The sequence below is a fragment of the Malurus melanocephalus genome, unplaced genomic scaffold, assembly GCF_030028575.1.
Source record: "Malurus melanocephalus ecotype Western Australia unplaced genomic scaffold, MMel_1.1 scaffold_37, whole genome shotgun sequence".
In the NCBI taxonomy this organism is placed as follows: domain Eukaryota; kingdom Metazoa; phylum Chordata; class Aves; order Passeriformes; family Maluridae; genus Malurus; species Malurus melanocephalus.
Window position 1 is genome coordinate 10,052 of NW_026623269.1, and position 24,784 is coordinate 34,835.

Genomic DNA, 24,784 nt, shown 5'->3' on the forward strand with positions numbered 1-24,784 from the left:
TCCTCGTGGCACTTTGCTCATGTCCTGCAGGTTGTGATGCACCCTCACATTTATCCCTGGAGGCCTTACAAAACTCCTTCCTCAGATTTTTCCATGTGGATGCCAATGTTGCATCCCTGTGCTGCACTGCTCCTGCTGTCCCACAAAGGCCTTTCCCTTTTCTCCCTCTCCAGCTCAGACCCAGCAACAGACCCTGAGCACTCGTTCCCAAAGCTGCCTGCAGTGACCTGGAGAACACGAGGCCAACCTAATTCAGCTGCTGATAGGAGATCAAGAACAGGTACATACCTTTCCTGCAGGCTTTCCTCAACTCCATATTTGTGCTCCTCTTTCAACACACCTTGGGTATGACAGCTGCCCYCTCTTGCACTGTACTTGAAACAAAGTTCTGCCAGATTCTGCTCCAAAATGGTTCTGTTTACAGTAAAATCCAACATAATCCCCATGGTAAAAGTGAACTTGATCCGCATAGAATGCTTGCAGCAGCACATTATTTTTCTCCATTTCAGTTTTTGACAGGGTACATGGCTCTAAAAAACGAGAGATTTAATCAGGGCTAATTAACTGATTCTTTTTGAAACAGAAGATTTGGACCGGGCTACACTAATTCTGTAAATTATTTTCCATTGTCTCATTATACTGCAGGTGTACCATAGGTAAGARAATTTATTTTTCAAGCCAGATGAGCTTTACCTGCTTCTATTAAAACTTTCATCTCTAACGGAAAAATCTGAAATTCAGAYCTAAAAGTTCTACCTTTAGATATATACTTAATTTATAAATTCAAGATCTGAATTTAGAGASAATKGGGGTTGTTCAGCCTGGAGAAAAGGAGSATCCAGAGACACCTCACTGCACACTTCCAGAACTTAAAAGGGTCTTATAAGAAAGATGAATACAGAAATTTTAATAGGACAGGGTGTAACGGTTTAAAACTAAGAGAGGGTAGATCCAGCCTAGACAGAAGGAAGACACTGCTACCAATGAGAGTGGTAAAACACTGCAACAGTTTCCCCAGAGAGGCAGTGGCTGCCCCATCCCCCCCGGGAACATCCAAGGTCAGGCTGGACAGGGCTCTGAGCAAGCTGATGTGGCTGCACATGTCCCTGCTCCTTGCAGGGGTGGGACCAGATGGCCTGTACAGGTCACCCTGCTTCCCAGCTGTTCCTTGAGGCGATGAATTATAGAGAAAAATAAGCGCTTTTTGATCTCATTTGGCACACCTACCTATACAAACTGGGGGCAAAGTCCACTGTCCTTCAGAGCAGTAGATTCTCTCAGAGCCTTCCAAAAAATGATAGTCAGAGCAAATATACTGGACTGAAGAACCAYTGTCATACTGGGGCAGTGCTGGGAGMGTAAGAGCTCCAGCTGCAATAGATGGTGGAGAGCCACATTTTWSTGTAGCAGCTGCAAGAACAATAAAAACATCTGAGAAACATTCAGCACAAGAAATTAACAAATTGACAGCTTTATCCTAAATTAAATGAGCACAAAGGATTTCTTTTTCCAGCTCTCTTTCTACAGAACTTYCAGTTTCCTGGGCTTGAAGAAGAGCTTCCCCCTCCTTTCTACAGCCTCGCCCAGCAAAGGAAGGTGTATCACTTTTCCATGCTGGGATATATTAAACAATAGAGTTACTTTGTGCATCTGTATAGTTGAAGCCTAAGCACTAATTATTTGCAACAGACTCCAGGCCCACACTTAAAGAACAGCAAAGTCTACAACACATTAATTAAAAAGGCAGTAAGAAGTAATTGTTTTACCTTGAATAACACATTTGGGATATTTCAGTCTGCCGTGGTCACACTGTGTCCTCCCAGCAGATGGAATGGCAGTCAGCAGAAAATCATATCCCTGTTTACATTCAAACTCTATGAGGTCKCCATGTAGGAAAATTAATTCTTCCTGTCTCCATTTCAACTTTATATTGTTGCTGTCCATATCAGTTACGTTAAGAGTACATGGTTCTAGGATACAAAAATATATTTTAATAAGAAGGCACCTTAAGTGATTTCTTGGCTCCCTTTTGTGGGAGTGAAGAAAGAGAAACCCAAGTGAATAGTTGTAAAGTGCTTCTGAATCTTGCAAGACCATGAACTACAGATGCATGAAAGATGCAAATGTAAAGAAATGGTCTGAAGCAATAAAAGAAAAAAAACCTCATACATAAAAGGAATGGATGTTTTCTGACATGTTTCTTAAAACCCAGGGCCAAGATCACAGTGTGGTGGGTAGCCTTCCATTAGATGATTAACCTTGTTAACTTCTGAAACCAGTGTTCAATGAAGCCTACAGGGGGTCCCCTTCAAAAATAAGTTTCTACAAGTTTCACAGGATGGTTGATGACAGCTTGGCTGATGACAGCTGTGTAACACCAAATTTATACGGAATTTTCCTGAAGTTACAACAGCATGTGCTCTTTCTTGTCTGATTATGTGAGGGTTGAAGAGAAATCTCAGAAAACATGAAAGGATGGTGGGGTTATTTGGATGCTTAGAAGAGAAACAATGCTCACAGGAAATGCCATCTTGTTATTCCACAGGAATTGTTAAATCTGAATACTCAGATCCAAATATGCTGACCTGGACCGTTCTGTCTATGTGAGGTAGCTTTTATTCATTTTGAAATACACAATTAAATGTGAACTGGTTGTTTATTTTCATTTACACAGTAGATTATAAACTTAAAGGTGAGCCCTTTCACAAAGGTTGTTAGTAAAATAGAATTATTTCATTAGGGGAAGGAAGGAAAGATAAGCAAACAACCCTTGTTTGTATTMCTGCTAGCATTGGTAATTTTCTAGTAGTAACGCTATTTGCTGTTTTGAGCACATACATAAGAGCAACATGGAAAAATTAAAAAGTCGAGGCCAGGCTGGGACAACAGATATAAAGACACATAATTAAAAAGAAAAAACGCTGAAAGTTTAAAAAAAAAGTCGAAGAAGTCATTGTCAATTCTTTGTTAACTGTATCTAAAAGCCATATTGGGAATGGCCATACCATTCTTTCTAATCATCTATTGAAAGACGGGAAGAAATAAACTAAATGGACAATATGGACTAAAGAAATTGGAGAATCCTCCTAGGAAGCAGGGATAGTTATATCCTAGAATAGTCCACTCAGAAAAACAAAGGAATCTATTTAATTGGGTGGTTTTAAGAACAGCCCAGAGGACACCCAGCAGAAGAGACCTGCTAAAAATTTCATTTTGGTTCATCCTCATATTTCTAGAATCTTTATTAACTCAAAAAAGACAAGATAACAATGAAAAGATTATTTAGAAGTTCTTTCCAATTTTCCCTTTCCATATCATGTGTGACAGAACTTGCTTTTACTCACAAGACTCACCTAAGCAGGTTGGTTGTTCTGTCCAGTTTCCATGATCACAGTAAACAGTACTGGGCCCATCCAAAAAGTGGTAATGCTGACAACCATATTCTACTGAAGAACCATTTTTGTAGCTTGCCAATAATGGGCCAAGAACACCGCCATTTTTAATCACAGGTGGAGAGGCACAGTCTTGTTGCATTTCTGATAGGAGACAGAGAGACAGGCAATTAGATCTTGATTAGATTACAACAATGTTAACACTGGTGACAGTATTAGATCAATATTAGACTTAGCACAAAGACTTGCATACAAGTAAAATCTAAACTAATACAATTCCTTTTCCAATTTTCCTTCATTTTCAGCAATTCTACATTTGCCTTACTGAATTGCTGACATGCACTTCATTTCCCACTACACTTGACATCTATGTCTACTTTTGACTCTTGCTGTTTTACACTCAATATACATTYGTTCTTTTTATGAGACAAGACCACCTTATTGGTTACTTGAACCAATGTGTAGTTCAAAATAAACAAAGGAAACCTCACTGGAAGTATTAATGAAAGGAACAACAAACTACTCATGAATGTTGCATGTTCAAATTACATTGAAGGGTACAAAAGACTGAAAGTAGATGCTAATGTATGAAATAAAATTACAAATACAGAGCAGGCTTATTGGTGTAATTTAGAAATAAGCAACAACAGCCTTTCATKAGTTGACTACAGTGACATCTGTAGCACATACAAGTATTTACTAAAATAAGGAACTRTCCTATAGCAAAAGAATCAGAGTAGCCACAAAATCCCTGTAATAGATTTGGAGAGTCCCGTTTAATTAAGAAAAGATATGTTCACCTACTCATATCTTCATTGAGATGCATTTGGCTTGTCCTTCTTTCTGCATCTGCCTCGAGTGGTGGTGGTGCCTCAGATTCCTGTTTATCCACAGTTCCTGTAACCACAGCAGAAATTCAGAATCAGTTTTCTCAGAAACAGCTAATTCCAAAATACTAAAACATGTACATAAGCCATGATGCGTTATAAAATCTAATAATGCAAAATATCCAGCACTTTGCTTCTCAAGCCTTTGAAGAGAGGAAGCCAACARTTTTGCACATACAGAAACTGAGGCACTCCAGAAAATTAAGGCAGAGTTGAAGAATCATTTCTGTTCAGGTATCAGCCTTCACAGAGGCACTAACCAATACAGGAAGAGGGTGGTGTCCATTTCCCTCCTTCACACTGGATTTCCTCAGATACTCTCATTCCCAAGGTCCCTTGACAGTATACACGAACTTTGTCTCCATTATGATATGTCCTTCTGGCTGTGATGACATGGCCATGAGGGAGTGGTGGTGGAGGACATTTATTTTTTACATCTGAAAATAAGAAATTGCATCTTGTTTTCTCTCTTACCAAAATCACACACACAATTAAGCTCACCATGCACAATGCAAGCCTATCATTCAAAAGGCATTTTTGGCTAAACCAGGGTATATTCCTTAATAAAATTTTCCTTATTTTCTTAATACATAGGAGACCTGAACAAACAAGTGGTTTTGCATTCAACAAATACAAAATAGAAGTACTAMGTCATTGCACTGCTATAAACAAATTTGTAATTTCTCCACATAGACTTAATAAAATGTTCTTTAAAGGACTCCAGGAAATAGATTTCCCATGGCCTYCATTCATATAATATTTAAAATAGGTTATGTATTAATTCTAGTGCTACAGAAGGAGCAATAATCATAGCCCATTTCCTATCTCCAAATTAAGTTTGCAATTATTGGATCCTCAAAACAAGATTTAGATATGGCTTTCATCCTCCTGAGCATAAAGGAGGACTTTCTGTACTCTTTCAAGGAAAGTTYCTGCTGTGTCATGAGAATAAACAGAGGGCTGGAGTCTAAGCTGTACTAAAGGTTGATTTGTGCTGCTTTCTGCTCTATTCCACATCTCAGCTGCTTCACCTTTCATTTGTTTGGAAATTTCTTTACTGAGACTTTCCATTATGCCCCAATAATTGCAAAGCAATCACTAMAGGTGTGATTCTGTCCTCAGGACCTTTCAATTGATTCTGTTCAAGACAAGTAAAGTTTGGGGAGGCTACAAAACTCTGAAAAGTACTTGTTACAAATTTTTATTTAGTGCGTCTTGAGARGCACTTTCCCACTCCACAAGGCAGGATTAAGCATGCCTGGTTAAACCTTCATGTATTCTGAACACAGTTTTTCRAGCTTCAGGGTCTAAATAAGTCCCTGTAACTGCTGATTCCTGCTTTTCCAGGATACAGCTTGGAGATGCAACAGTAAGGGACAGTATCTGCTCTGTTGTTAGCGTTCACTGAAATGTAGCTCCAATTACCATTGCCCCCCTTGGTGCTGCCTTGGGTCCCTGCCCTTTGACTAACGCTTGATTTAGATTTAGGGTACAAACCCCGTATTTTTAATCTGTGTTCACAAAGCATTTCTTGAAAGAAGGTGCTAGTATTTGAGACAGCAAAACTATAAAAATAGAATACCTTCACACACGGGAGGGTCTGGATACCACCCAAAACTATAACATTGGATTAAGTCAAATCCAGTGACAGAATAATGTTTGCCACAGAAAAAGTGAACTACATCTCCCTCTTCATAGATTTTCTTCACAGGATGGAAACCTCCATGAGCTACTTCACTCAAAGAGGAGCAAGTTACTCCTGGAAGAAAACACAACAGTGAAAACCAACTGAAGAAAGCTCCCCCTACTGCTGCTGCAAACAGCTGATAAAATCAGCCTCTTGGCCAATTTGAATGTATAGAATAATCCAGTTTTCAAAGAGAAATGACCTACTGGTGCAGCTGGGGGTCAGGGCCCAGCCGTGGGCGAGGCACAGYGCTGCCTCAGAGGTGTTCCCTGCTGCAGTTTGATATCCCGCRTCACACGAGTACCGCAGTGTCCCGTTCAGCTGCACCTCCTGCAGGGCTMGGGAGTAGCTGCCGTGAGCTAACTTGGGCACTTGGCATGACTCTCAAAGAAAATAAAGCACAGGCATAATGTTAATCGCACTTTTTGTTGSAAGTATTCCAAAATTTCCCTTAGGTACACCTTGAAGTGGTTATATCCCACCCGAATAATGATTAATTATAAATTAATATTTGCACAAGTTTTGCGCTCATCATTTGGAAAACAAAGTTTGTATAGCAATGGTTTTTTTTTTAAACACTGTGATTTCATCTCTACTGCTTCATCTTACATATAATTGCATCTGTACAAATGCACAAATGCACAAAACCAGCAGCAYGTGAAATCTGACAACTTTCTTCCCAGAGGCATGAGTGCTTTGGGAGCACTCAAATGATAGCCTGTCCTAGGCAGTCTGGCCCTACAGGTACAGCAAAGGCAGKGGGACATCATTTAAAACATACATCTGCAATAGATTAAAAAGGAGAAAACACAGGATCCTACCAAGTTTTTTAGTACAGCTTGGCTGGAAGGACCACCCTTGTGGCTGACACTGCACTGTATCCTCAGTATCACCACTTGGAGTGTGGTAGCCTGGATTGCATTTGTATTCCAGTTTCTCATGGATTTTGAAGTCCATTTCTGTACTGTAAAAAAAGCCGTTCTCCAAAAGAGGCTTGTTGCATTTTCCTGAATGAAAAAAAGACAGCTTTAGAAGGTTAGAAAGAAAGAACAGAATATTTTTGCTCTCCAGTAAGCAAACGAAGGGGTAGCTACACTAATCTTACTTTTTTGATCTATTGAAGAAACTCTGCTCCAATCATCAACAATACATCAAACCACTGGTAACATGGAATACAGCCAAGGAATACAGAGCTAGGGAGACTCAAGAAGCTATACATCTAAGGGAAAACTAAGTTTTCCCAAAATAAGAAAACTGGGCAACTTTCATATGTTCTTATAAAAAACCATAAATAGTTAAAAGCCCTTAAAATATGTATTATTAGGTAAATATTCCTTATATAAACCTGTGTAGCCTCAACATAAATAACTGATTGCATCCTGTACATTTTATCCSTTGTTATGCAGCTTCTTTTCCTTTGTGTCCCAAGCAAACCAGCTACATGTTGGTGGTTGGAAGCATTGAGGAGATGAATAAAGYTAACTCACTGTAGCATCGTGGCACTGGAGACCATCCTTTTGCTGTGCAAGTTATTCTTTCATCTTGAGTCCCAGCTTCAGTTGTGTAACCAACCATACAAGAATAGGAGAGCTTTTTTCCTTTACGCATAGGGAAATAGTAACTTTTGAAACTGTAATAGTACTGGGCAAGGTTTCCATTTTCTATATGTGGTAAATCACAAGGTGTATCTGTAAMAAAGATAAAATATATTTCCCACTAAAACTTTCAGTCCAGATATGAATATTTTTGCATTAATTTATTTAGCATCAGCTTGACTGATTCAGGCTTTCAAACAAAGAGAACAAAATTCCGAATACTTACAAACATGGAGGGCCTTTTAAGACTTGCTCAAATGAAGATATACTACAATTTTATCAGCTTTTGCTCTTAGGGTTCACAGGAATATCAGCTGTAGAATAAAATCTCCTAATGGGAATGGGGCAAAAGTGATGCAGGACACCTTTATTTTACTTTTTTTACCCAGAAGCACGAGCACCCTTTGCTGCACAAACACACCCATGCCTACTGTAAAATCCAGTGACAAGTGTCAGGATAGCTTTGCCATAGCTCAGTTAAGAAAATGTTACCAGAAAAGTGGAACAAACAGTCAGGAGGCAATATTGGAGTAAAGGTTGCTTAAGAAAGATTGCTTTAAAAACAGTCAACAGAAAAGAAAGAAGAAATGGAGATCAGGAAAAACAAGCACAATGGCAATTAAAAAATAAAAAAAACCCAGTAACAGGAGAAAACCTCTTGAAAGAGTAGTGCTGAATATGATATTAAGTTACTTTAAAAACCCCCAAAATAACAAAACCAAACTAACAAAAAAATCAAAACCAACAAACAAGAAGAAATCAATGCTGAAAATAGGGATAGAAAACACAGGACCACCCCAGATTGACTTCCCCTATTTTGCTTTGTAAAAAAGTGAAAACATTTCAATCCCCAAGACAATTCAATATATAAAATGTTTTAATAGTACAAAATTCAATTTGTGTAAGTGCTCAAAACAGCTCAGACATTTCAAAAGAAATTTCTTCTGAACTAAAGCCTGAACCTTTCAATATTACAGCTTGAGGCTTAGAYAGGAATCAGCAGCAGCTGAATCATGACTATCAGCCATATCACAACAGAATTGCATTTAAATTTAAAAAGCAGTGTTTACTAAGAGCTGAAAGACATTGCATTACAGTTACCAAGACTGCATATGCTAGATTCAATGTACAATAGAATTCAGTGTATTTACCTTCTGCAAAGAGTTTGCCTGAATACATCATGACTAGGAAGAAAAAACAGCTTTTAAATCTCATCTTCATTACTGCCTCCATCAACAKTTTCCACTACCTGTGAAAACTTCCTTTTGTAAATAATTAACTGAGTTTTCAAAGGTATTCAACAAATGCCTTAATGTCTATAGCATTTTGTAACAAGTTAATTCACTGAAAAAATTATTTTTCACTTATTTTAGTTCTCCAAATACCTTAGCACAAGACTGGCAATATTCTACTTCCATTTTACTTTCCACACTTTACCATCAGCAATTTATTGTTTTACAGTGAAATCAGGCAACAAGCTTATGGAACGATTTAAACCTGCTGATCACTGTTCCCATCACAACCTCCTGAGTCCCGAGTTTAAAGGGCATTCTGTTATCAGATTATTTACCTTGGCTGAAATCAGAGACAATTTCCCAGCCTCCAGCCTACCCCCAGAGTAAACCAGGCAGCTGCATGCTAGATATGATTTTGGAGTTTCTTACATGAAAAACATAACCACTATTATTATCTGTCTGAGTTGTGTTGAATACAAGCCTCTTTCAAGCATTTTTTTAAACAAACAAAACCAAAAACCCCCACAAAAAAAACCTACAAAACCAAGAAAAACAAACAACACCAACAAAAACAAACAAAATCACTTCATTTACAATCAATAGACTGACTAATGGCTACCACTTGATTTAACATCATTAGAAGTGTAACACTTAAATTTGGAAGTGGGATGGTATCATTTTACAGTTTGCAGTTTCTTGGCCTTTTCTCTAAGAAAATGCAGTTTTGAGGCAGAAGAGAACAGAATTAACAGAGATGCTGTGATGAACAAAGTCTATTCAGCCAGATGAGATGCACGCCTGTAGTGATGAGATGCATGCCTGTAGTGATGAGATGCATTGCTTACTTGATAGGAAGAAAAAAATCCACAAATCACCTCCCTTAAAATGACAGGTCAGAATTTCTAAATTCACCTTTACAACTCCTGTTGGTTTCAATCACAGTTTTGCAAAGTTTTAGAAATAGTTTTGAAATCCACAACTTAAGCCTCCCTTTGTACACCTCGTAGGACAGAGAAGATATTACTATCCCACACAAACAACTGCTTTCAAGAGAATTCTACAATATCTAATCAGAGTGAAGAATCCCATGATATTTGTAATATTCACAGTTGTGTGACAACAATACATTACTGCAGCAGTGAAATTTCCAGTAAAATCCAGTGAACTGATTTTATTGTACAATTGCTTTTGTAGCAGTACAAAAGAGGGTTTCAAAACTCTACATAATACAAAAAGTTACTAAAATGTTAAATGCAATCCAAAAAAATATATTTTCAAGGGTAGTTTGACACATTCATTTTTTTTCAACATCATTTATGCATCTACTACATACATACTGTACAAATACATCTTCCTATACATCATTTACATTTCAGTAGCAGGCAATGCCAAGTGTGTCCATAACCATCACAATTGCTTGCAGAGGATCCACAACTTCTTGCATGTTATCTTTCCTCAAGACCCAGTCTGGTTTAATCCTGTGAAAATATTAATGTCTTGCATTAAAACATTTCAATGTCACAACACAAATAGAAGACTAATCTTTAAGTATTTACCTTGAAACTGTTTTTATTCTTAGAGGAGTTGCTGGAACAGAGGAACTCCCACCTAAGACAAGGTTTGTTTTCTGCCTCACAAGTGTTCTCTCTGCATCCATCCTGTGYTTCCGAGCTGTGAGTTTATACAGGCTCTGGATGCAAGAAACAGTTCTTGGCATACCTCGGATCTCCTGAGGACAGGTGAAAACAGCAGACACAGTTAATGCTACATGTTCAAAACAGCTTAACAAATCAAGAAAATCTGAGTGTATTTGCCATCCTGGAAATTTTTTTTTAAAATGAAAGTTTAGTCATAATTAATATTGCAGACGTAGAATGGTAGAGAGGAGGAGAAAAAAAATTACAAATACCACCAAAACATGAAAGAAAAGTATGTTAAATTAAACTATTAAACCCAAAACATTTAAGTCTTACCAAAGCTCTTTTTGAGTCCTTTGAAAGGATGGCCAACAAACAACAGGTCTTTGTGAAAATGCTTCCTCCTTTCTCTGAAACTTTGTCCCCAGCTTTGCCTCTGTACATTTGCAGCAGGTCTAGTAAAGTATCTATAGAATTTTCTGCTTCATAAACTGCTCGAGTAGTCCTTTCATACTGTTAAGCAAGAAAGAGACAAGAGCTTATATACAGATCATTGAAACATTTTTATTTTAGAGGATAATATTTAGAGCTTAGTCCAKATTCTTCCCTAGAAAAAATTTGTAGCTGAACTGGTATCCAAGAAATAACAATCGCTTCCATATGTTACACAATTGTAACAGATTACAAAAAGGTGCCTTTTGCCCTCTCCCGCTAGTTTAGAAAACCCATGGAATCTGATTTTATATTTAAAATAAAGAAATAAATTAAAATAAGTTCAGAGAAATTTAAAAATACTTGTGATACCTTGTAATGTCTTAAGGCTGTGAAATAATTTTTGTGCCAAAAAAACCCCCACAATTTTACATACATTATTATTACAATTTTGTAAATTTTGTTTACAAAAATAACTGGTTTCAAAATAACAGTGAAAAAATCAGAATCCCTTTTTATTCAAAACTACTACTCTTTTGTTGTTCCAGACTTACTCAGAAATTTTGTGGATAAACAAGTACCACAATAAAGTAGCCTGCTTCTTATAAACCTGCAAAAAAACCCATTGAAGTTACCTTTGAAACATTGAGTAGAACCTGAACCGAGTATCTGATCACATCCATGCATGGAACACTCCGGTTGCAACTTCGAATCAGTAGAAAAATACTGATGATTGCTCTGCTCTGGGCCATATTTTCACAACACAATGGGGACAGCCTGGTGGCCACCTCTGTAACAATTAAAGAAAAACAAATAGAGTAAAGAAAACTCTGAAGTTCAATTGTAAACCAGGGTTTTCTCTATTTTTAAATAGAAGTACAAAGAAAATCTGCATTTATTGGTCAAAGCAAGGATTTCTGAAGCAATAGTTTAAATATTCCAGACACAAAATGAATCAGACAAAAGAATCCACAGAGAACATAGACTGATAGTRAACAGTTCATAACTTACATAAGTTCATAACATTGAACTTATGTAAGTTATAGCATTACTAGGAATGACAGGAAATTGGAGCAATCATAYAGGATTTCTTTTATCTACATAGCCATTTAAATATTGTTCTTAAATCAATAATCTAATTTTAATCTAGAAAGCTTTCCATTATGCCCTCTAATATTCACATTTTACAGTCATGCAGAAAGCTTAAATATCATTACGAACTCTTCTCAGCTGAAAAAATCCAGTTTTAATCATTCTGAAAAATCCATCAGTTATAATAAAACAAAATACTTACCAAGATGCTTTAGTGCTGCAAGAATGTAGGAGAGATGTTTGTATTTTAGAAGGTGCTCAATTGCAATTGCAGTTCTGTTGCCCAATTTGTTTTCTTCTCTGCTCTTCTCATTGGCTTTTTCTAAACTGCATCTTAAAGCTCTGGTTTTTGCTGTGTCATTCTTCTTTCTCCAAGAATATCCTCTCCACAATGCCTGCAGAAAAGAAATTCCACAAAGGAAAAAAGTTGTAAAGAAGAGACAAGACATCCGAACTTCCATCACCATTCCAAATCTGTTTTACACAAGTCTGGCAAAGTATTGAATTACCTTGGGTATGCAGTTTTARTTAGTTAACACTCAGTGTTTAATCTTTCAAATACTGGACTTTCATGACAAAGGGCCAAAAAAAATCCATGCATATACAGTCCACACACACTCCCACCTAAGTCACTTTATGCAGTATCTGCTAAATATTCCTTCATGATCTGTTTGCCTTCAACTCTCATGTCTAAACCAAGGCTGACTTGGCTTGCAATTTCCCTGATAAATTCATCAACACAAGTAAACATTTTCCTCTCCCCAAAAACCCATGAAAAAAATAGATAATAAAAATAAATGAACAAAAACACCCCAAACCACATCTGACATTTTCTTACAAGAGGTATTTACCTGAAACTTAATTATTCCCCCAGTAAATTTTCTCCTGCGCCTGCAGGTGAGGAATGCGCGCACGTTTCTCTGGATTATGGCTGCTGCCTGGTTCCTGTGCTTCAGCCAGCCTCGAACCGCACGTTGTAATCCAATCAGTCTCTGATAATCTCTTAAAAATCTCTTCCGCTGCATTTTTGCCCGGAACCATCTCTGTTTAAAATGAAAGCACCTTTCTGTTTATTTAAAACTTTTCTCCTAAATTCCCTTTCCCACTGTAAATGAGCACAGATAAAAACTCAGTAAATGTTTTACTATGAGCTTTGAMAGATTTATATATGTCACCAGTCACATATAACCTCCACGGCTCTGATTAGCCTTGGCCAGCTAAGCTYTYTTAGCTGTGTATAAGCTCAACAKTTAATAAATCATAGTCTCCATAATWAAGCTTAATTTTCACATGTGAAGRAACTACATTGTCTGGAGCTTAGCTCCCAGAAAACAAATCAGACTGTTACACAAAATCATTCACCCTTAGTGAGACAAACCTGTATTATAAGAACAGAGGACATCTGAGTTTGTGCAAGTTTAAAGGTGAGGTGAATCCTGTAGGCCCTTTGAATTTTAATTGCAGAGATGTGATGATATGCAGCTGCTGTAAAATAAAGAAGTCTCTTCTTTTGTTTCTGGTCTGAAATCTGTAGAAGGAAGACAAAACAAGGAATATCATTAATTTTCATACTCTGAGGTAGCTATGTCTACAYAAAGCATAGTACACAGCAAAATACTATCAGATACTGGAAAATCATCTTGGAGGTAATTGTCTCAGAACTAAAGTAAGCTGCCTGTCTGCACTACCAGGTCTCTAATCAAGATGGTAACAYAGAGAAGTGATTGCAAACAACATTAATGCACATCAGAGAACGATTTCATTGGAAGCCTGTGTGTGCAGAAGTATCATTTATTAGGTAAGCCACAAAGATAATAGAAGCTAAAAAAACAGCCAACAATGTTGGCTAAAACCCACTTTAGTTCTACAGGATTGTAAGAAAAGGCTCAAACTATGTTTGATTTATTCTGACCCACCCCATACTAAAAGCAGYCAACAAGAACTTGATTTCAACAAGAAGAAATCAAGTTTTCCTCTCCTTGCCAGTCAGAATTAATGGTAGGACAGCTCTAGAAATACTTTAAATCCAAAGCATAGTTTCAACTTGAATTATACCAACCTTTTTCCTGACTAAATAACCCCGTATAAATGCTTGCAGTTTAATGACAGCTCTTCTAGTCTGATTGTATTTCATAAATTGAAGCCTGCCTTCCTGCCAAGCCCGCARATGTTTCTGGATAATTACAGCAGCAGCTTTTTGTTGAACAAATTTCCTCCTTGCCCTGAAACCTCTATATGCGTTTTGGATCAAACAGGCAGCCTGGTGCWTCTGGAAAAGATTTTCAAGAATGCATTGATTAATGCATTAATTAAACTTTTGTTAATTCATGTCAGGTTCAATAAATATTTATTTTTAGTTCTAGAGATTCCATCACAAGAAYAAAAATGGAATAACAAATACAAGCAAACTCATGCAGTAATACTTTATATAAAATGCACGTTCACAGTGTGGATGCTCTTTTCACTTACCTAAATGGGGTCAAAATATGGACTTAATCTTTTGTAAGCAATAAAGCCAGCAGAAAATTTGGCATTTTATTTTGTTATTTATTTTGTTATTTTGTTTATTTTGTTATTTATTTTGAATATATAGAGGGGTAATTCAACAATAGGAACTGTTCAATACCCAGAATCAACCCTGTTACTTAAAGCAAAAAAGAATATTTAATATTTTGAATATTGAAMAGCTTTGATTTGAACAATGTTCATTCTGGTCCCACCTTTTCTATGCTTCTCCACACTGATGACAAAAATCACTCAAGTATATTGAAAACTTTGAAAACAACTACAACATAATAGAGTGCAAATGAAAACATACCTTTTTTAGAAGTCTCCTAGCCCTGTACTGCCTGTATGCTGACTGAATCTTAACTGCAGCGCTCTTGGTTGCCAGAAACTGCTGCCGAACCATCCAGGCAGTGCGGGTCGCTCTCCAGACTCTTTGGATTGTGAGTGCACACAACTTCATTTGCAAAAACCTAACATGGAAATGCATTTTTAAGTAAGAAAGCAGTGATGTTTTAGAAAATCATTAAGGTAGATATTGGGAAAGCAGAGCTGTTATAAACCAGATCTTGGAACACTGGAAAAAGGGGATAGCCAGCTGGCAGAGCAGGATTAAATACAGAAAATACCTCCCATGGGAAACCAGAAAGTACTTCCCTAACTTGCTGCCAAAGGAGGCTAAGGAAGGACACAGCCATTTGAAAGACATCAGACAGATGGACATAAAAGAATAATAATAAGAATAGGTAAGGATGTTAAAAAGCAGGGATGCTAAGGGAGAACCTTGTATCTCTGAACAACATCCTTTACTGTTACTAGCATGGGACAGTTCAGAATGAGATGAGCTACCAGGCTGATCTCATGACAAAATAAACATAAACCAGTTTAACTATTCCATTGTGATCAAAATGAAATAGCTTTTCAACCTATGAATTGTACGCTGTAATCTTAACAATATCCAGAACATCCTTCTTGTAAAAATCAGAGAAGTWAAAAAAAAAGATAAAGGCCTACTCTTTCTAAGTCATCAATAAACAAAATTTAAATCTGTGAAGGAGCTTCCATTTCAGAAAAACAATTAAATGTAACAAAAMTCTTGTGCGAAAGAATAAACCCACCTGCACCAAGAGGATTATACTCATGCATGTGACACAGATACTGCAGGGGCAGAAYCTGAGAACCTACAGGCAATTGCCAGAGTGTAGTGAAGCACTAAATAATTATATAATAAAAACTTTGAAAAGTAGAGTTATTTATCTCAGATTCAATATTACCGAGTCCGCAGCTGTTTGGTTCTGAAGTGACTCTGAATAACAAGGGTAGCTCTGATCACTGATGCATATTCCTTCCGTGCCTTGTAGCCTCGGAACCAGGCTTGGATCACTTGAGCTGCTCTCATTTTGTTAACCCACTGTCTGGCTTTATATCCTCTGTAGGCTGCCTAATACAGAAAAATAAACCAAAAATAAATCAGAACTGGAYGAGGTTTCTAATGGAATAAACAAAATTAAAAGAAAAAAAAATATGCTAATATAAACAACTTTCAGGATTCCTATCCCTAAAGTACTGCAAAAGTTTAATTTCCCACAACTAAATGTTTTCAAAAGTAAGTGAAACATTCTGGGAAACACCACAAATGCCACTCCTTAATAGTAGTCAGCAAAAATAATTGCATTGTGAAGAAACAAATACAAGAGAGATTAAAACCCCCAAACAAATGCACAATAAAAMCCACTTTTATGATTACCTGAATTGTAACGGCAGCTCTTTTCATTTGATGGAATCTTTGTTGATCAATATTCCGCATCCGATGGGCTCTGTAGTGCTGCTGTATTAATACAGCAGAAAACTTGCACCCAAGGTATTTCTGTCTCTGAATAAATCCACGGAAAGAGGCCTTAAAAGTAAAAGACAAACTGGCAATGTTTCACTGCTTGCACGATATCAACTGGGAATGTTTGCATATTTCTATTTGAGTACAGCTGTACTCACTGGTTTGTTACAAAAACAACAAGATACAAAAATACATTTCCGATTTCCTAAATATTTTTTTTCTACCTTTTAAGGAAAGTAAACATATTGTTCAGGGACATATACATTAAACCTTCAGAAAATAACTAAGCAGCTACCCATCCCCCCCAAAACACAGAGATGAGAAACAYACATCTCCTTTCTTATCTGTTAAGCAGAGCATATGCTCTCCAACAAGATAATTACAGCAACCTAACAAATTATTATATTATCCTAGAATGGTCTGGGTTGAAGGGATCTTCAAACATGTTCTCGTTCCAACCCACCAACATGGGCAGCGATACCTATACCCATTAAATCAGGCAGCTCAGGGCCACAAATTATTATAAGGGATGATCTACTTCCCTTTCTTTCTTGATTTGAGGAAATTTCCCTCCTCAAATTCCTCTTCACAATGTTGGCTAAGTACTCAGATTAGTCTAGGGCCGTTTAGTAAAGGAGAACAAAATGATTGATTCACCTTCCTAAATATGARTCCTAAAGAATGTAGCATTCATGTTTTTTGCTATTCGTGTCACTTTATACTCACTATCATTGCCCTCTCATTTCTATACATCAAAACAGCTTTCATTCATATTCCCATCAAAGAAAACATTAATTAAGCTACCAATATTAAGAGGTGAAATTCAGGTGTCTTAACGAACTTAATTTCTGTGTACTGTGGCAGTAAGTTCTATAYATCTGCCTGTAGTACACTTCAGAAATTGATTCTACTTTAGCTTTAAACTGCTTTTGCAAGAGCAGTCAACCTTTAAAACACCTACAAATTAAAAAATATTACACCCAACCCCCACTTCTATTAATTCAAAAGTACCTGAATTTTTATTGTGCTTTCTTTAATTTTGTGAAACCTCTTCCTTTCAATGTATCCTCTGACTGCAGCCTGCACAAGGATAATGTTCCTGCGGGTTTGTAAGTAAATCATTCTCTGGTGCTTCACAGTCAGGTGGGATCGGTAKTTCTGCTGCAGGACAACTGCTGCTCTTTTATAGCTCCTATACTGAGATTTACATTTATACATTAAGTAATAGGATTGTAATGTAACAGCTGCTGCTCTGAGTTGGATATATTTCCTACGCTGTAGCGCCATCTGAAGAAAAGACTGAATTTTCCTTGCAGCTCGTATTTGCCTTGCTGTTTTTCTTGCTTTCATGCCTCGCAAGGCAGACTGGATAATTACTATTGCTTGTCTTTGGGCCAAATACTCTGCTCTCTGTGAACGAGCCCTGTGACATGATCTGTACCACCTCTGAATAGCAATTGCTGAACTCTGCATCAGTTTATAGTGAGTCCGTGTTCTCTGGCATCGGAACRTGGACTGGATCATTACTGCTGCTGATTTCATTGCCAGAAAGCGTCTCCTCTCCACGTGCATTCGTAGGAAGGATTGAATGCACCGTGCAGCAATGTTGGCTTTATACAACTGCCTGGCTTTCTTAGCACGAAAAGCAGCTTGAAGGCAAATGACAGCCTTTCTTATTTCTGCGTAGTTTTTCATGGCAGCTTCTCTTGCCATTTTGGCTCTGAACCTGTGCTGTGTGACTGTGGCAGCCCAGCACAGCTGTTTGTAACACCTCCGTTGTACATACATGCGATAGCTGGACTGTATTACAGCTGCTGAAACGTGCAGCATTTTCAGTTCCTGCCGTGCCTTCATGCCTCTGTATGCTGCTTGAATAACAAGAACAGAATTCCTCATTGTCAGATATTTCTTGCGTTGGYTCTTTCCTTTCAAATAGGATCGATAGTGGTTCTGTATAACCATAGCTGCAATTCTCATATTCTGATAGGCCCTTCTATCCCTGAGCATTCTGTAGGCTGCCTGTATTGTACTGGCAGCTGAATGCATGTGCTTGAGACTCCTCCTCACCCTGACACCTCTGTACACAGCCTGGATGTGAACAGCTGCTCTGCGGAGAGACTGATATTCCAAAGCATGCTGCCTTGCTAGAGCCAAAGCTCGGTACCTTCTCTGAAAGACAAGAGTAGCTGCCTTAASAGAGAGGTATCGCTGACGTTCTCTAAAGGCTTTAAAGTTCTTCTGAATCACCGTTGCAGCACGCTGCATTTCTTGCTGTTGTTTTCTCGCTTTCATGTCTCGAAAAGCCCTCTGGATACAARCTGCTGCTTTCTTTAACGAGGAGTAATGCTGTACAGCAATTTTCCTGAGCCTATTTGCTCTGTACCTCCTCTGTATTAGTTGAGTTGCCCACTGAACTCTTCTGTAATGACAGTACTGCCTATGCATTCGGTAGTTTCTCTGTATTGTAAGTGCTGCCTTGTGCTGTTTCTTCAAGAAGTGTCTTGTTTTCATTCCTCTGTAGGCAGCTTGAAGAACTAAAACAGAAGTGCACAGTTTTAAGTACTTTTCTCTCTCACWCTTCCCTTCCCTGTAAGCTCGATAACGTCGCTGTATAATTACTGAAGCWAGCCTGAGTGCTTGATAAGAAGTGTAAATTTTACGCATTCTTAACATTGCTTGAATAACTGTAGCAGCTTGATGCATTCGCTGGATTCTTTTTCTTACCAYAAATCCTCTATAAGCAGACTGTATGATAACAGCAGCATCAAGGAGAGACAGATATTTTAGACGCTGAATTTTTGCTAGTTTTGTTGCTCTGTATTTTCTCTGAATTACAATGGCAGCTGACTTAACAGAAAGAAAATGTTTTCTTTTGAGAAAWGTTCTAAACCTTCTTTGGATAATCACAGCTGACTCATTCATGGTTCTGATAAATCTTCTTGTTTTCATACCACGGAACGCAGCCTGAATGTGCAGTACAGCATTTTTCACAATCATGTAGTTGTGAACTTGTGCATCTCTCTCCTTGCAAGCACGGAACCATTGCTGAATCTGCCTCGTTGCCAGCAACAATTTTCTAAAATCTCTCTGTTGTTTGWGCATTCGGTAATAGGACTGGATTATTACTGCTGACTGGTGCATAATTTTTAAGTCTTGTCGGACTTTCATGCCTCTGCAGGCAGCCTGGAGGATAAGGACAGATTTCTTTAGTTCCAAGTACTTCTTGCGTTGTACTTTGCCTRAACAAAATGCTCTGTATTGCCTTTGAATTCTTATTGCTGCCTTTCTCATTGACTGATATTTTATGCTCATACAATGCATCCTAAACGTGGCTTGGATGCAAACAGCTGCTTGGTGCATGCAGTGAACCTGTCGCCTCACTCTTACACCTCTGTAAATCGCCTGCACTTTCACTGTGGCTCGTTGCAAAGACAAATATTTCTGCCTTTGACATTTAGCTTGGATGACTGCACGGTAACGCCTTTGAATGGCTATTGCTGCAGATCTAAGTCTTTCATATTCCTTCTTGACCAGGTAAGATTTGAAGGCAGCTTGTATAGTTGTAGCAGCTTTGTTTAGTTTGTTCAGATGTTTCCTCACAATCATCCCACGGTAAGCAGACTGCAAGACTAACMCGGCTGCCTTGGTTTTTAGATAAATTGCACGGTGGGTTTTTTTCACACGGTAGGCTCTGTAGTATTTCTGAATTACCAGCACAGCTTGTCTTAGTTTCTTGTATTTTAGTTGATTTRTGTGCATTCTGTAATAGGACTGAATAATTGTTGCAAGATGATGTTTCTTCTGAATAGTTTTTCGCACCGCTTTCCCCCTCCATGCTGCCTGAAGACACACTGMAGCATTACGCAGCTGGATGTATTCTTGCTGTTGTCTCTGGCCTAGAACCTTAGCTCTGTAATGCCTTTGGATGGTAAGCACAGCGTGCTTTATATGCCTGAATTTCTGTACAGCCATGAATTTTCTGAATGTAGACTGTATCCTAGTGGCAGCAACATGCTGTCTTTGAATCTGCTTCCGTACCTTCCAGCCACGAAAAGCTGCTTGTAAAGAAAGCACCGCTGCTCTGATCATTAAGAAGTTCAGTCTTTGCCTCTTACCATCTTTACAATTTCTGTACCACCTCTGAATCACAATGGAGGCCTGAACCATTGCCTTGTGTTTCACTCGTGCAGCATAAGCTCTGAAAGCAGTCTGAATTTTAATAGCAGCTCTGCGCTCAAGTTTGAGCTTTTTACGTGTTTTATAACCTCTGTAGGCTGCCTGTAAGCACACAGCTGCTTTCCTAACTTGCAAGAACTTCTGCCTCTGACACTGGRTCTGTTTGCACGCACGATAACGCTGTTGAATAAAAATGGCAGCACTATAGATGCTTAAATACCGTCGCCGGTCCCTTTTCATTCTGTAGCAGGCCTGAAGTAATACTGCAGCCTCCCTCCACCTTTGTATTTGTTTCCTCACAAGATAGCCTCGAACTAGAGCCTGAATTCTTATGCAACCTTTCTTCAATTTCATATAATCTTCTTTAAGCTGATGAGCACACCTGCGAGAGCGATACCTTTGCTGGACATAAAGCGTTGCTTCCCTCAGTGCACAGTAACCCTTACGGGCTCGCCTCATCTTTGCAAGAGCTTGAATCTTCACTGTGGCATCTCTCAAGCTTTTAAATCTCTTCCTGGCAACATAAGCACGGAAACTTGACTGAATTTTGATCACAGCTCTCAACATGTGAGCCTCTCTCCTGGCTTGCATCCCTCTGTAGGCAGACTGGAGAACAATGGCAGCCAGGCGCACCCTCTGGAAAGCGACAGCTGCTCTTTTAGCGGCCACGTGTGCCCTATACCGAGTTTGAATTACAGAAGCAGCTTTTTTCATCTCTTTGTATCTTTTTACTTGTTGGTATTTTCTCACGTGTGACTGCAATGTARTAACAGATTTTTTTAATTGTAGAAATCTTCGTTTCTCTTGTTTCATTCTCCACAGTGATTGAATAACACACGCTGCTTTTAACTGTCTGTACAGCTCTCGTGCCTTCATGCCTCTAAAAGCAGCTTGGAGAACCATCACTGCTGCACGCTTTTGCAAATAAGACTCTCTCTCAGTTTTCCCCAGTTTATAAGCTCTGTAATATCGCTGAAGGGTCACTATTTTTGCCCTGTGCTCCTGGTAAACACGTCTGGCCATCTGACACCTGTACCAAGCCTGAATCTTGATAACGTTTCGCTTAATATGTAGATACTGCTTCAGGTCTCTGTGCATCCTGTACCAAGACTGTATRGCAAGGGCAGCCCTGGATCTCTTTGCCAGCTTTGAAGACTGCCATTTTCGGAAATAACTCTGAATCACCAAAGCTGCTTTAATTTTCTGTTGAATTTTGTATTTTCTCCATCTTCTGAATGCAGACTGAATAGTAAGTGCTGAAGACTTTAAGGTTTCATATTTTTGCCGATCTATTTTTGCCAACTTAGTTGCACGCAGATGTCTCTGAATTGTAACAGTAGCCCAAACAATTCGTTTATATGCAGCAACAGACTTCACCATCCTTATCCTTGCTTGTACAAAAATAACGTAGTGTCTTAGCTGTAAATATCTTTTYCTAGCAGAGTATCTCCTCCAATAAGCCTGCCGTTAAAAAAAAAAAAAATTAGTATTTTCTTCATAGTATCTCAAGCATGAATGAGAGCTGTCATCTTTAGACTTTTTAAGATTTCTTATTCCTGCTTATCAGAACCACAGAGTATTCAGAATTGGAACGACCCAGAAAGATCAAGCCCTACACTTGAGTGAATGGCCAGTGCCAGGATCAAACCCATGACACTGGTGGGTGCTCTGACCAACTCTGAACCATGCTCTGACCAACTGAGCTCATCTCTGGAAGGTAAACCCAGAAATCCATATTAAAAAAGAAACCAAAAAGCAAAGCCTATTTGCTGGTGTTATTGCTTTTTTAAGCATTTTGAAATTCTGGGAAAAGGCTAAATTAACCTGCTGTTGCCAGGGCATTCTCTTGAATTATTTGATAAATCAGCAAATCTTTACTTTCCATTCTAAAGTCTTAGAAGTGGAGTATTCATCTTTGGGCAATGGTGGCAAAAGTATCTTGATAAACTGAATTAACTACCCAAACTACCATTGCCTTGTCTGCCAGTCTAAATGTGCCTACTGCACATGACATAAAAAAAAATTAAAATTACTCTCCTAGTGTTTAGAAGTTTATCTAGGTAATATGCAGCAGCTGCAGAGAAGAAAAGCAACACAATCTGATCAGTCCTTACACTGACCGTTTACAGCCCAGTATTTTAATGTTTATGATGTTCCAAAATATTCACCAAGAATAATAGTTAATTTAATAGTACATTGCCATCTTTCCCTGGAGAGAAAAAATTACTAAACCTCTCAAAAGCAGAGGGGAAAAAATAATTTAAAAAAATTACATTTAATGAAAGCWTTAATTGCTGCAAGCAGCATAAATGCTCCTCAGGCTATTTCTTAGAGGTTTCAGAGAGTTTCCTTGCTGTGTAATCTCATTTTAGATTCTATTACCTGAATGACTRTGGCAGATTTATTTCTGGCTTCCTTCAGTTTTGCCTTCTTCAGATTGAAGAGARTCCTCCTGGCCAAGAATCCTCTCCAATGCTTCTGGATGAAAATGGCTGCATTCTCTTTCCTCAGGATGCGACGGTGCGCCAAGAAATTAATTACAGATTTTTGAATTATCCGAGCAGCTCTGTCTCTTTCCTACAAAGAGTAAATTTCCATTGAACRGTTAGCTATGGAATTTTCACTCAAATTCTTGATTTGAATAACTATGTAGAGCAATAAAAATGCAGTGCATATGGGCACATTGTAAGATTAACAAAAATAATGCTTGCAATGTTTACTATTAGTTATTTTAAAACACTTGTAAAGGGAATGTTTTGTCATCATTAAGGTTGTGTAGATTTTATGAAGTAAAGCATCAAGAGATGAAAAAGCCTAAATAGAACCTCTTTCCCCTTCTACACTACAGATTCTTTGAATATTTCACTTGAACACTGTTCCAGTGTTCACAGTGGTGGCATTTATCAACCTCAAGGGTTCCATAGTTTTAAAACTCTCAGAAGATCTGGTCTAACTGCCAGAAAATCAAGATACAGAATATCAGAATTCATGAAATTCAATTCAGAAGACTGGTGAAGCTTAGCTCCTTAACAAAAATATTAAATCCATGCAGAAGTTTAATTACTCCTCTCATCTTGTAGACATTGACAGGGATGAACTACTCCTTTTTGTTTTAAGGAAACAGTGCAAATATTTTATATTTAGAATATTGGAAAAAGAGCTTAAGAGGTGACTTACTCTAAACAGAACACACGAAAAAAGAACAGTAGCTTTTTAATACCTGTAATTACTTCAGAACAATCTTAAAGAAAAGCGGATTTTAGTAGATTAGACCACCAAGGCTACATATTTTGACAACAGAAATGGCACTCATTAAAGTACCAATTTTATTCCAATAAATCTGTAAACTCCAGTGAATTTATATTCTTCATTTTTCTCAAAGTAGAAGCTATGAATATTGCAAAGAGTACCTGTGAGAGTTTCAGTACTCTTTGCAATATTCATAGCTTCTACTTTGAGAAAAATGAAGAATATAAAAATGGCACTCATTAAAGTACCAATTTTATTCCAATAAATCTGTAAACTCCAGTGAATTTATATTCTTCATTTTTCTCAAAGTAGAAGCTATGAATATTGCAAAGAGTACCTGTGAGAGTTTCAGTTCCCTTTTCAGCCTGTAGTTCCTCCAAGCAGCCTGAATTAATCGTGCAGCTCGAGTCTCTTGGCGAAGATCCAGAAGCCGTGAACACAGAAATGACAGGTAGGTGATAACAACCTACAGAAACATAGAACACAGCAGGTTAAGGGATGGACAAGAGAGCAGAACATGTTCACAGGAGGACAGAACATGTTTCCATCAACCCTAAAGGCACTTTACCTTCTCATCAGGAATTGTATTTGACATGTCTGTGTGATGAATCATTGCTGGTATCCCGCCTAGGTCAGAAACTGCAGCATTGATCAGCTGGAAGTTTTGCTTTTCATTATCCAAGAGTTCCTTGTATAGGACTGAGGGAGTTACAGCTTTGTAAAGACAAAACATTAGTCAAATCAAATTTTGCATCAAAGATTTAGATTTAACATGAACATCTGTGCATCAAATAACTCACTGTGGTCAGTCATTTCTTCCACACCATTTAGRGAAGTGTCAGACTCAGATGAGGAGGAAGAGTTTAGCCCCACTGTGACAGTTCTTGAGCATTCTACAGTTTGAGTTGTTCGTTGGCACACAGCTTCCAAAGGCACATAACAGGGGTGATARTGATGAATCAAATGACATAATACTCTGCCATCTGAGAAACACACTGTGAAGTTTTCCACCTGTTAAATAAAATACAAATTCCTTGAATTTTTGTTACCAGTTAATTGGTAT

At 38.0% G+C, this 24,784-nt stretch overlaps 2 protein-coding genes across 2 annotated transcripts in view; both read right to left on the bottom strand.

The window, feature by feature from the left end:
- Positions 1-6: 6 nt before the first annotated feature.
- F13B (coagulation factor XIII B chain) lies at positions 7-9,607 on the bottom strand. Its single transcript, XM_057364231.1, has 11 exons — positions 8,713-9,607; positions 7,454-7,654; positions 6,788-6,973; positions 6,173-6,349; positions 5,862-6,038; positions 4,540-4,716; positions 4,197-4,289; positions 3,354-3,536; positions 1,767-1,970; positions 1,228-1,371; positions 7-530 (listed from the first exon to the last, which is right to left on the bottom strand). Exons 1-11 carry the CDS (start codon positions 8,792-8,794, stop codon positions 307-309), a joined length of 1,848 nt encoding a protein of 615 aa, XP_057220214.1. The 5' UTR covers positions 8,795-9,607; the 3' UTR covers positions 7-306.
- The window catches only part of ASPM (assembly factor for spindle microtubules), a 25,427-nt gene continuing 10,250 nt past the window's right edge, over positions 9,608-24,784 (bottom strand). The window contains exons 14-29 of the mRNA XM_057364230.1: positions 24,522-24,732; positions 24,290-24,435; positions 24,059-24,187; positions 22,855-23,049; positions 17,308-21,933; positions 16,210-16,359; positions 15,737-15,903; positions 14,776-14,935; positions 14,017-14,226; positions 13,336-13,485; positions 12,809-13,000; positions 12,160-12,352; positions 11,501-11,655; positions 10,770-10,946; positions 10,353-10,525; positions 9,608-10,274 (exon numbers count right to left, since the gene is read on the bottom strand). Coding sequence (XP_057220213.1) covers positions 10,169-10,274; positions 10,353-10,525; positions 10,770-10,946; positions 11,501-11,655; positions 12,160-12,352; positions 12,809-13,000; positions 13,336-13,485; positions 14,017-14,226; positions 14,776-14,935; positions 15,737-15,903; positions 16,210-16,359; positions 17,308-21,933; positions 22,855-23,049; positions 24,059-24,187; positions 24,290-24,435; positions 24,522-24,732 — 7,140 coding nt within the window. The 3' untranslated portion in view covers positions 9,608-10,168. The remainder of the gene's footprint in view (positions 10,275-10,352; positions 10,526-10,769; positions 10,947-11,500; positions 11,656-12,159; positions 12,353-12,808; positions 13,001-13,335; positions 13,486-14,016; positions 14,227-14,775; positions 14,936-15,736; positions 15,904-16,209; positions 16,360-17,307; positions 21,934-22,854; positions 23,050-24,058; positions 24,188-24,289; positions 24,436-24,521; positions 24,733-24,784) is intronic.